The 12,157-nt window shown below is 51.5% G+C and overlaps 1 protein-coding gene across 3 annotated transcripts; it reads left to right on the top strand.

The window, feature by feature from the left end:
- The first annotated feature begins 3,645 nt into the window (after positions 1 to 3,645).
- On the top strand, positions 3,646 to 10,100 carry TSPYL2 (TSPY like 2). 3 transcript variants are annotated; one of them, XM_040998497.1, is made up of 7 exons: positions 3,646 to 4,598; positions 5,947 to 6,024; positions 6,138 to 6,249; positions 6,347 to 6,492; positions 6,620 to 6,717; positions 6,977 to 7,683; positions 9,355 to 10,100. In XM_040998497.1, exons 1-7 carry the CDS (start codon positions 3,798 to 3,800, stop codon positions 9,492 to 9,494), a joined length of 2,082 nt encoding a protein of 693 aa, XP_040854431.1. In that variant the 5' UTR covers positions 3,646 to 3,797; the 3' UTR covers positions 9,495 to 10,100. The 3 variants fall into 3 exon arrangements, with proteins under 3 accessions (XP_040854431.1, XP_040854421.1, XP_040854440.1); XM_040998487.1 differs by having other exon boundaries at positions 9,340 to 10,100; XM_040998506.1 differs by having other exon boundaries at positions 6,977 to 7,687; positions 9,365 to 10,100.
- The last annotated feature ends 2,057 nt before the right edge of the window (positions 10,101 to 12,157 follow it).

The following is a 12,157-nucleotide window of genomic DNA, read 5'->3' as shown; positions in this document are numbered from 1 at the left end:
GGGGTGAAACTGATCCAAGGCTACTGACAAGAGGGACCTTATAGCAGGGGGTCTGGATCTCCCAGGGAGCAGGGATGTTTAATTGCTATGTGCTGTGCAATGTTGTTTTTGGCTAACCCTGGTCCCAAGCCCTGTCTCCTCTTTCCCCCCTCCCCCACTCCCGTGTCCAGACCTCCCAAGTGTATCTTCAACATCTGTTTGAGAAGCCAAGAGGGCAGGGGATGAACCCGCGGCCCCCTGCCATCCCCCAGGATGGGTCCAGGCTAGGTGAAGAACAGAATGTGCGTTGAACTCTTCCAGCTGAAGAGCCTCAAGTTTGGCTGCATTTTCTTAATGCTGGATGCCCAACCCCCAAATCTTCTTCCTGAAGACACAAGATCCCATTGCAGCACTGCTCAGGCAGCGCCGTGGTGGGTGCCCTGCAGGCCGGAACAGCTCCCTGGGGGTGAGGGGAAGTTGTAGGGAGGGAGCTGAAGTCCTCCCAGAGGAACTACACCTTAGTACCTGGAGTCATAATTGAACACAACCCCTGCCCCCTGCCCCAAATTGCTGCCTGGGTTCACACTACTCTTCTGAAGATGGAAATTCTTTTGGGGGCCTTGGTAACTGATAGTGGTACAAACTCCAAGGCGTTAGAGACTTGAGTCCATTTCTATTTGACTTCTTTTTATCCCCCTGCTCCCCCCCACCACCATCCCAGTCTCAGGCTCCTCCTTCCTCCTGGATGACCCCTGGACTTCTGGACCCTCAGCCCAACACATCCTTCCTCCCAACAGTCCTCCCCCGCCCCTTCCTCCCTCCGCCTTTACCTACTCCTCAAGTGGAGCAGCCTGCAGCCAGATACTCCAGATGTGGGGAGGCCCCAAGATGTCCCTCCCAGCAGCAGAGCCAATGTTGGGTTTACTGCAAGACCAGTTCCATGGACTGGTGAGCCAACCTGCTCATCTTTGGCCTGGGCATGCCGGGATGCTCTTTCCTGAAGCCCCCTCACCCCACCCTCTCATTTCCTGAGGGGCATGAGTGATGATCTGTATTTACCCACCCCTCACCCCACCCCCATTTTTTCTTCTTATTGTAGTCCCTGTCCTGAGCTCTCTCCTTATCCCAAGACAGCCCCCAAACTGGGCAAGCCTTGACCTAAAAGGAATGACAAGGGCGCTCTACACAGGAGAGACATTAATGAGCCTGGCTGGAGAGTGGCCCTGGAAAGGCAGGCCAGAGTGGCTGAGAGGCCAGGAGGTGGGAGGGGGGGCGGATGCACCTGTTCTCTTGGTGATAGTGATGGGGTGCCTTTCCAAGGGTGTGGGGTGGGCAGACCACGGGGCGGGTGGGAGTAAGATAGGATCACATTCAGGAGGGATTTCCTCCATTTCTTTTTTTCTAACTGCCTGGATTCACTATTGGATTTTGTAAATGGAAAAATGGAAATGAACAATGCTATATTGGATGTTTTCTCTTTCTGACCGTGTATTGTGTGTGTCTGTGCATCTGTGTGTGTGTCTGCATCCGTGTGTTGTGTGTCCTGTCTGTGTGATCACAGGTGGGGAGGTCAGCCTGAGTGAGATGCTGTGTGTCTGTGTGACTTTGTGTGGGAAAGTACCCTGAGGAAAACTTGCCTGGCACACACATGTGAGCAAATGCCCGACTGTGGAGACATACACAGCATACACACACATACGCACACACACAGTTGAGAGGAGACAAACTAGAGTATTTGCCTGCAGCAAGAGCGGGTGTTCTGGAGATGAAGCTTAGAAACTGTACATATGTATGTAGCAAGATGGTAGACTCCTATCCCACAATAGTGTCCACCATCGGCCCAGACCCTGAGCAGAGAGAGAGATGGGGTACTGAGAACCTGAACCTGGTCTCTTCCCAAAGTGTGAAGCCACCCTCCCCCCTACCCCGCCCAGGGATTATGCCCAACTTTGTCTTAGTCTCCTCCCCAGAACCCAAACAAGGTGTTCCTGAAACTGGATCACCATGGAGAACAGCTACTGGGAATGCGGGAATCTTCTATGGGAGGAGCTGAGAGGAGAGCACTCTTGCCCACCGCACACACGTGATGGCTTCTGGAGGAAGTGCTCAGGCTGGGGTGGGAAGTCTTTCTAAGGAGCCACCATACAGAGCTTTGACTCAATTCAGAGGGAGGGAAGTCACGGGGGATGGGGTTGGGAATCTAAGCCAGGAGACTACCCAGCCAGGCTGATCCCTGGGTATTCAATGAATTTGCTATTTATTTATTTACTTATCTTGTCAGGTGCACAGAACTGAGTTGATCATACTCCTCAGTTTTTGGCACAGTAGATCATCACTGGTTCATGTGAGGCCCTTTTATTCTTTGTTTTGTCCCCTTTCATCGCCCATCCCTGATCCCATTCTCCGCCCCCCACCAACATAGGCACTCACTCCCCTGTATTTAATGTATGTCCTTCCAATCCACCATTCATGTGTTTATTTACATATGTGTACCTGTGAAAAGTATATGGTATTGTGTGTTTTAATTTACATAAACAGTATTGTACTATAAATCTTGTTCTGTTTCTTTTTTCACTCAACATTCTGTTTTTATGAGATCCAGCCATGTTGCCGTATATAGACCTAATTCATTCTAGTGGTCCATCTTAAACATATATCACATTTTTCTTATCCATTTCCCTGGTGATGGATCCCTAGGTTGCCTCCAATTCTCTGCTTCCACAAGGCTGCCCTGGGCAGTTACTTCCACCTCTCTATAGGGCCCACCTAGAGAGGGGCAGTAATGTTCAGGGTTTCATTGTGAAGGGCAGAGCTGTGATGGGAATTGTAGAACCAGAGCCAGAATTTCACGACCATGCTTCTGGAATATATATATAATATATTACGATTAAAAACAGCATATAGAGGGGGGAAGAAAAATGATGGAAAGGAGAAACACTAAATGGACGAAGAAAAAGAAAGCTCTAGAAAAATCTAGATGAGCTGAATCACAATCATTTGTATGACGCAGAGGAAGTTACTTTTTGTGTGATTACCATTTCTTAGAATCGTTTTTTTGCAGAGATCGAAAACACCACGTCAAAAGCTAGCCCCCAAATCAAAGACCCAGGGCACCTAAAATGCAGTAGCTTGTAGGGTGGCCCGAGCTCCTCAGGGTTACAGCCCAGTTCGCCTCAGGGGCAGAAGCAGGCAGTGGGGGAAGGAGCAGGTTTTTTAAAAGTGCGTAGTTGCTGAGGGGAGGAGGCGGTTAGAGGAGGCGGAATGATAGCGAGGCTCTCCCGATTTTATTTGAGCACATCCTGCTCAGTGCCTGCGTTTGTTTTTCGTCTTGTTTTTTGGTCTTCAGAACCACTGGTACTTTTTTCCCATTGGATAAAACGCCGGGAGGGCGAGGGAAAGGGGTTCCGTCCCTAGGATTCCTCGCAGCCAATCGCCCTTCAGTTTTCTTCTCGTCTGTGAGGGAGGGAGCCCGATGATTGGCTGCTCCGAGGGCAAGCGAATCGGAAAGCGATGACGTGGAGTGTTGGCAAGCAGATTGCGTGCGAGCGGGCAGGGGTTGGGGGAGCACGCGCGCCGCCGCGGCGGCCGGCAGCCAATGGTGACACAGAGCAGGCCGTTTGCGTCAAGGAGTGGGCGGGATCTCTACGATTGGCGCGGAGGGAGTAGGTCAGGCACTGTGGGAGGGAACACCAGAGCGAGCTGAGGAGGCGAGCTGGTCCGTGAGGTGCCACCTCTGGGCTGCAGGTGGGACTGATTCGGGCGGCCGCGGTGAGAGCGAAGGGGCGAGTGAGCCCCCGAGCTGGGTGAGCGCGGTCACCATGGACCGCCCGGATGAGGGGCCTCCGGCCAAGACCCGGCGCCTGAGCAGCTCCGAGTCTCCAGAGCGCGACCCGCCGCCGCCGCCGCCCCCTCCTCCGCTGGTGCGACTGCCTCTGCCTCCGCTCCAGCAGCGTCCATGGCTCCGTGAGGAAACCGAGGCGGCACAGGTGCTGGCTGACATGAGGGGGGTGGGGCAGGGCCCTTCGCTGCCCCCGCCGCCGCCCTATGTCATTCTTGAGGAGGGAGGGGTCCGCGCCTATTTCACCCTGGGTGCTGGGGGACCCGACTGGGAGCCTGCGATCGAGTCGGGGTACGGGGAGGGGCCCCCTCCCATGGGCAGCCTGGAAACCCTGCCGCCTTCCGAGGCCTCGGGGGGCAGTGTGCAGATCGACGTTCATGTTGCAGAGCCCAGTAGCCTCGCAGGAGAGAAAGCCCTAGAAACCTGTAGCACAGGGGTGTGGGGCTCCAAGAGGTTGATCGGTCCAAAGAGAAAGGAGGAGGCCGTCATCATAGTGGAGGATGAGGATGAGAGTGAGAGTCTGAGGAGGCGGAGGAGAAGGAGGAGAAGGAGGAAGCAGAGGAAGATGAAGAAAGCAAGCAAGGAGCGGAATGGGGATGGGGAGAGGATGGCGAGCATCCTGCAGGCACTGGAGAGTATTCAGATGGACCTGGAGGCGGTGAACATCAAGGCGGGCAAGGCCTTCCTCCGGCTCAAACGCAAGTTCATCCAGATGCGAAGACCCTTCCTGGAACGCAGAGACCTCATCATCCAGCATATTCCTGGCTTCTGGGTCAAAGCAGTATCCTTCTCATCGGTACTCATGGGCCCAAAGCCCATGAGTGCACGGGGGAGGGGAACAGAAAAAGTGAAAAGGTGTGTGGGGGGGAAGGGAAATGGGCCCTCTTCTGGAAAAACAGCCCCTTTGGGTGGAAGAGGGAGGGAAGGAGGAGGGCAAGACATCAGAGAAGCTGGACTGGCCATGATGAAGGGGGAAGGGGTGACCACATAGCTTAAAAACACGGATGGGCAAAACAGGGAGAAACGCAGTGTTTTAAACAAAATGAATCCCAGTGAAAAGGGGGGAGGGGACTAGAGGGCCACACGGCTGGAGCGGAGCTGGTGAGAGGAAGAGGGGAGGGGCATGCAGGAGATAGCAACTGACTCAGAGGCTGTGCAGAGGGAGGGGCACGACACAGCACAGCAGCTGCCCAGAAAGAAAGCCTTGGGTTCTGCTTGGATCCCAGGAAGGCCCCATGCTGACAAAAGTCCTGCATTGGAGGGCAGGGGGCTGGAGTCCACAGAGGGTTAGAGAAAGTACCTGGCTATGGAGACTGGTGAATCCAGTAAAGAAAGGGGAAGGAAGAATCCCAATCACTGTTAGAGATTGTGCATCACGTCTCCAGGAACACAACATGCATACATGTGACATGTTAAGAACATACAGGGTTTAACCTGCTGACAGAATTCAATGAGTAACAGACCCTGGGCCCCCTGACACAAATGATCATATGATCATGAGCCTTCAGCACCCAGATAATATCATACAGGCATAAAAGCTCAGCAATAGACCCTGTAATATGTGCATCCCATCTCTCCTCTGCCGTTTCCCCCCCGCCCGCCCCTTCTCAGCACACAGAGCTTGGACACTAATGCACAGAGGCGTTCATGCGACATGTGGACACAATGTCAACTCCCACACATAGAACATCATGTGACCACAGGCTCTTAGCAACCAGGAATGGCAGCACTTTGACATGGAGCTTTAGCCATGGACACCTAAGCATTTTGCAAACGTAAGCCCTCAGCACTCAGAGACAGATGTCACATGAATGTTAGCCTTCAGCACCCTGACACAGCAAATGCAAACAATGGCTAGGCCACTTAACGCAGGTTTGACATTCACACGCGCGCGCACACACACACACACACACACACACACACACACACTCACAGAGGCTCTCGCTGCATAAATGGTATCAAGAGAAGAAAAGTACTTGAGAGGCACATGACCTGCCTGTTGCACACATGAAGCCTAAAGGACTGCCCCGACACACTCCAGCCTCTCTTTTGTTCTGCCCTGCCTGCCCCTTCCCTCCCTCCCTCTCATGGAACAGTTAATCCTTGACCTAAACTGCTCCACTCATCAGTTCCTCAACCACCCCAGAATTTCAGTTTTGATCAACCAACGCGATGAAGACATTTTCCGCTACTTGACCAATTTGCAGGTCAGGCCGAAGAGAAAACGCCAAGGAATCTTGTGTTCGGAGGTGAGGGGTGGGTGGAAGGGGCCACAGTAGATGGGGGGTACAGATCCCACCATTACCCCCACCTTGAGCAGGTACAGGATCTCAGACATATCTCCATGGGCTACAAAATGAAGCTGTACTTCCAGACAAACCCTTACTTCACAAACACGGTGATTGTGAAGGAGTTCCAGCGGAGCCGCTCTGGTAAGCCGCCGATGCCAGGATAGAGTCGTGGCCATCCCTCAGTCTTTCCTTTTCCAGTCCTATCTCCATCTCTTCCTCCCCTCACTCTCCTCCCTAGGACGGCTGGTGTGTCATTCTACCCCGATCCGCTGGCACCGGGGTCAGGAACCCCAGGCCCAGGGTCGTAGGAACCAGGATGCCAGCCACAGCTTCTTCAACTGGTTCTCGAGCCACAGCCTCCCAGAGGCCGACAGGATTGCTGAGGTGGGGCCCCTCACGGCATTGCCAGAGAAAGCCTTGCTAGATCTTACCCCTGAGGGCCTGGAAAACTGGGAGTGAGCCTGGGGGCCCATGCTCACAGCTCTGATCTCTTTACCCATCCTCTCCACAGATTATCAAGAATGACTTGTGGGTTAACCCTGTGCGCTACTACATGATGAAAGAAGGGGGCTACAGGACAAACAGAAAGAAGCAAGAACGGAAAGAAAGGTGATGGGGGTGGGGTGACTGAGGGATGACTTGATGGAGAGGGGGCAACCTTTGAGATGATCCAGTGTGAGGAAGGATGCCCAGAAATGACCTGAGGCTATACAGTCAGTGCAGTCACGGGACTCCTCCCCTGCCAGCCTCATCTGGGGCAGCCCTTGTAGTAGCTTAACTGTCTCTTCAGTTACTCACCAGCTTTCCGTGTCTGCTCTGGGTCCACCATTTGCCACCAAACCCCTACTCACCCCAGGCTTCCCAACAGGAAAGCAAAGCGTAATTTTGAGGTGGTGATCATGGAAGATGGTCATGACTTCTTCGCGGTTGAAAATGTCTTCAGCGAGATCTCAGACATCGATGATTCCACTGACAACGAGACCGTTCATGACATCAAGACCTCTGACTTCATGGAGACCACTGACTACTTCGAGAGCACCGACAACGAGATAGCTGACGCCCACGACAGTCTCTGTGACAGCGAGAGCCCAATCCCTCCGGAGGCCATCAAGCACGTGAGCAGCGACAGCAGCGAGAGCACAGATGACAGTGAGAGCGCCGATGACAACAGTGACCACCCAGAAAACAAGAACACCGATGACACCAAGAATCTCAGCCAGGACTTTTATGACAACCAGTACACTGCTGGTTACAGCAGCCTCAGAGGTGTGTATCCGAGCAGCCTTGGCCACAACCAAGATAGCAGTGAGAGCGATAATGAGGCCAGTGATGATGAAGATAATGATGGCAATGAAGGTGACAATGAAGGCAGCGATGACGATGGCAATGAAGGTGACAATGAAGGCAGTGATGATGACGACAGAGACATCGAGTACTACAGGAGGGCCATTGATGACTTCGACAAGAATCAGCACAACAGCATCCACCAGGAAGACTATGAGGATGAAGTAGAGATCATCTCTGAAGACTCAGTGGAGGAAGATGAGGAGGAGGAAGAAGAGGGCAATGAGGAAGGTGAGCTAGAGCCTGTTTTGTCTTCCCTCCTTTCTTTTCACTCACAGGCAGACTACCCAGGGTAAGTACATGAGGACCCACATACAGCCTGCTCCGACAGAGGCAGAAGACACTGCAATTTTTAACATTGGGAAACCAGGGGGAAAATGTAATTTACAAACATGACAAAACTAAAACCATTTCAGTTCTAGGTGATGGCTTAGATAGGTTACAAGAGAGCCAGACAAATGAAGAGTAGACAACAATAAAAGGAGGCAGTGGGTGGAAAGGACGGGTTGTAGCGTCTGAGCAAGAGGGAGGAGGTGGGGGGAAGCAGCAAACATGCTGTAATTTAGCATATTTTGTACCCATCCTGGCCTCCCAGGAACTCTAAGACCTCTTTGGGGAGGCGGGAGGGAGTGAACAGTGTGTTCTGGGAACCCACAAGAGGGAACACTGATTCTATCTTAAGAGGGAGGAAGGGTTAGAGAAGATAACATTTGAATTGGAAGTTGGCATTGCCCCCAAGGAACATTCTAGTGCATTCTTGATGGGAGGAATCATGTGAACAAAGATGTGGGGGTCTTTTTGGGTGGGAGGTTCCCAAAAATTGTCTCCTAAGGACCCTTTAACCAGTTCTCATGAAAAGATTTGGTGACCCAGTGCCTAGAAGATCTGGCACGCACAAGTATTAAAGATTCAGACACATCCGAGTACTTCAAAGGCTCTGAAAAGTCCTGCTTTTTTTTTAAAATTCACGTTGGAAAACTCAGCATTTCCCAGACTTTTTGACTACAGAAGACACCAATGTTCTCCCTCTTCCCAATGATCCGGTTTTGGGACGTGCCAAAGAAGGCTTGCACTCAAGGGGCCTGAGGGAGAAGGTGGTAGTCCAGGCTACTGGCTAGCTTTTGGCATGGCCTGACTGGTGAAGGGAAGCACCAGCGCCCAGATGTAGACAGAAGAGGCCAGCCCCTTGTGGAGGTGGTAAGGGCTGGGCAGATGCCTGGGGCTTTGGGCTGTAGGCTCCCTGCCAAGCTCCTGTTAAGGCCCAGAGCAGTGTATGGAGGAACGAATCACTGGGAGAGTGAGTAGCCTCAATCCAGGCAAAATTTTCAGCTAGGATAGAAAAACCCAGGCCATGGTCAGCCTGTACCCCTCCACCTGGTAGCATCTCTCCTCTCTTCTCTGAGAAAGGGAAGCTGAGCTGTATTGCCTAGACGGGGTGGGGGTGGGGACTTAGCTTTAAGAAGACAGACTGGAGTCTGTTTGCATCAGACCGGTACAGGAGCTAGGGTGCAATGAATAGGAGGTTTCAGTCAGCCGAGGTGGTGGCTCCGTCAAAAGACTCGCAGTGACAAATTCCGGGAGGAGAAAAACCTATTTTCATAACCATGTCAGTTTTGGCAGGGTGCAGGCAGAGGGATCCCTCCCTCCCTCCCTCTTCCCCCTGTGGGCTTGCTGGCATTCACAGAAACACACACACACACACACACTTCTATCAGATCTCACCCCCACCACCTGAGACAGACACACACACATCACCTCCACCGCCACTACCCCCACCCCCTGCCAGAGCCCTGACCATAGGCCTCTCTTCCTTTTTAGAGTAACTTGCACCTGCCCATCTAACTGCCCTGCCGCCGTTCCCTTTGCTCTTCCCTGTGCCCCTTGCAGGCGGCGAGCAAGGAGGCGGCGTCAGCTATGAGGAGCAGCAGAGCTTCGAGGACGACGAAGGAGGCGAGATGCACTCCGAAGACTCAGACGTCGAGGAGATGCCTCGGCTCGCCAACATGTGGGGCCACCTGGGCAAGAGGGGGAAAACCGGCTAAACACCTTACCCTCGCGAGGGTCACCTCTCCTTAGCCCCCCTCTCCTTCCCCCATCCGCCCTCCCCCTCAGCTAGGGCCACGCGGCCCCACATTGCACTTCTGGGGGGGTGACCGACTTCGTACACGGGTTTAAAGTTTATTTTTATGGTTTAGTAATCGCAAAGTTCTTATTTTGGGGGGGAGGCAGGGGGGATTTCCCCCCTCTCCCTTTTTCTGGGCCCTCCTCTCCCACAAGCTTCTGTGTGCTGCTAACTGTATTTATTGTGATGCCTTTTGGTCAGGGCCCCTCCACCCCCTTTCTCCTCGTTAGTGTTGACCTTTCTCCGTGCAGTGTGGAGTGGACCCCCTGATCCCCCGCAAGGAGGGCCGCCGTGGCCTTCTTTGCAGCAGCGCAGTGGCCTTAGAGGTCTGACTGCCACCTTGTTTCCCCAAGTCTTTTTTCTCTCGCCTCCTTTTTTCCCAGCTGCGTCAGCTAGCCCGCCTCGGTGTCTATGCAAGGCCGTTTCGCCACTGCGATATCCCTGCCCCACCCCGACCCCCAGAAGCCCCTTCTCTTTCCCTGTGACCCCCAGTAATCCTAATAAAAATCTGAGCAAATTCAAAAAGTGAAAAAGTGTTTGTTGCGAGTCTTTTGTCCTGTGCGCCATCCCGAGCAGCTCCTCTCCCCCCACAGTGGCCTGCACGATGCTAGCTGGGAGTGGGTAGGGGGATAGGGCGGGGGTGGGGGAAGCGGGTGTTCGGCTGCAGAAGCGCTGCGTCAGGCCAATGCGGACCGTCCTGGCCAATGGCAGGGCAAGGCTGAGGAGGCCCCGCCCACTCCTCCGTCTGCAGCGGAGCCAGCCAGGTAGCTAGGAGCTTCCCACGCCTTTCCCTCCAGCGCAAGCGCAGTGAGACTGCCCTGCGCCCTAGAACATTCATTTATTTGGTGATTCATCCTTTTCATTTATAATGCGTCAAACCTTTTTCAGACCTAGTGAAAGCTGGGTGTCGGGAGCCTGAGGAATCCATTTTTCGTCTTTTCAAGTAGTCAAAAAAAAAAAAAAAAAAAAAAGGATGTGGGTACCAACAGCAGGGCCCAGTCTTGCGGGGGCACTTTGAGAGGAGGGGCAGGGTCGCTGGAGCTGGCTGTGCAGGAGGCAGGAATTCGGGTGGGTCAGGATGAGCAGCTTGCAAGAGATAAGGGAAAAGCAGCTATGCATTACAATATGGTTGTACAGTAGGGCAAGAGAATAGAATCAAGCATCTGAAAGTCTAGGAGACCTTGAACAGGGTGCTTATATTACATTTTGGATACTCTTGAGTTTATTTCTCCGGACACCACAAATATTTCTCCGATTAGTTTGGGGTTACAATGATAACTTTTCTAGATATACCTGATCTTTTAAACATTGTATTTCTCGAACTTTCCATCAAATGTCTGTTTTTTTTCCTTTTCTGCAAAGCTTCAAGTATTTTCTGATGCCCCCTGCTGGCTGCCGGTGGAACAGATTGGAATAAGCAATAACGGGGAGGAAGGAAGTGAATGCTGTCTGTGTATCTTGGGTGAGATCGACTTGATGTGGGCAAATATGGGATTTAAACATAATAGACTTAATAATAATTTACATTTACATAATTGCTGCAAAGATAGTACAGAGAAATATATAACTCACAGCCACTTCCCTTTAACATTTTACAATAGTATTGTGTATTTGTCAAAATGAATGAACCAATATCAAAACGTTATTACTAAACTAAGGTCAATAGTTTCTGCAGGTTTCTCTAAGCTTATCCTAATGTCCTTTTTTTGCTAGGATCCTATCCAGAATGCCATGTGGCATTTAGTCGTCAGATCTGGGGCTTTTCTTGGCTCTCATACCTTCTCAGACTTACATCAGATTTTGGATGACACAGAGTCATCAACATTTGAGGTGTGCTGATCAGATATTCTGTGGAATATTCTGTGTTTTTTCAAGCTTACACTGGAGTTAAAAATTGGGAGAGGGAGAGGATAGAAGCAAAATTATATTCTCATCACATCATAGCCCAAGATGCATGCCATAAAAATGCCGTCACTACTGATATTACTTTTCATTACATGGCAGAGGTAGTGTCAGCTTTTTCCACTTTAAAGTTATCCCCCACTCCTTTGCATGCTGTTATTTTGTTGAAACAAGACAAGACTTAGGGCATGGGGAATTATATTTCATGTCCTGTGTGGGAGACCGGATGGAGTTCCAGGCTTCAGTCTGACCCAGGTCAGGCCAGAGACAATATTTGGGGAGTAAACCAGTGGATACAAAACTGTCATTTTCTCTCTGCCTTTCTACATTTCAAATAGATAAACTAGATTTTTTGTCCAAAAAGCTTGGCCATAATTCTCCATAATTCTACTAAATGGTTGGGGAGTGAGTATGGAGGTATCATGCGTCTAGGCTTTTTTTTTTTTTTAAGATTTATTTATTTATATTGGAAAGACAGATGCACAGAAAGAAAGGTTCTCTAGCTGCTGGTTTGCTCCCCCAAGTGACCACAATGGCTGGAATTGAGCTGATCCAAAGCCAGGAACAAAGCAGCACTCTGAAATGGAGTACTGGGATCTGAAGACTGGTATAACCCACTGAACCACACTAGTGGCTTCTGACTTCTTTCTTAAGTGATCAAATGTATATTTTATTTTATTT

This window comes from Ochotona curzoniae, unplaced genomic scaffold (assembly GCF_017591425.1).
Source record: "Ochotona curzoniae isolate NIBS_2020 unplaced genomic scaffold, NIBS_Ocur_1.0 contig_1274, whole genome shotgun sequence".
NCBI classification, from domain to species: Eukaryota; Metazoa; Chordata; class Mammalia; order Lagomorpha; family Ochotonidae; genus Ochotona; species Ochotona curzoniae.
Note: the sequence above shows the minus strand (reverse complement) of the source record. Positions and strands in the feature narration are given on the sequence as shown.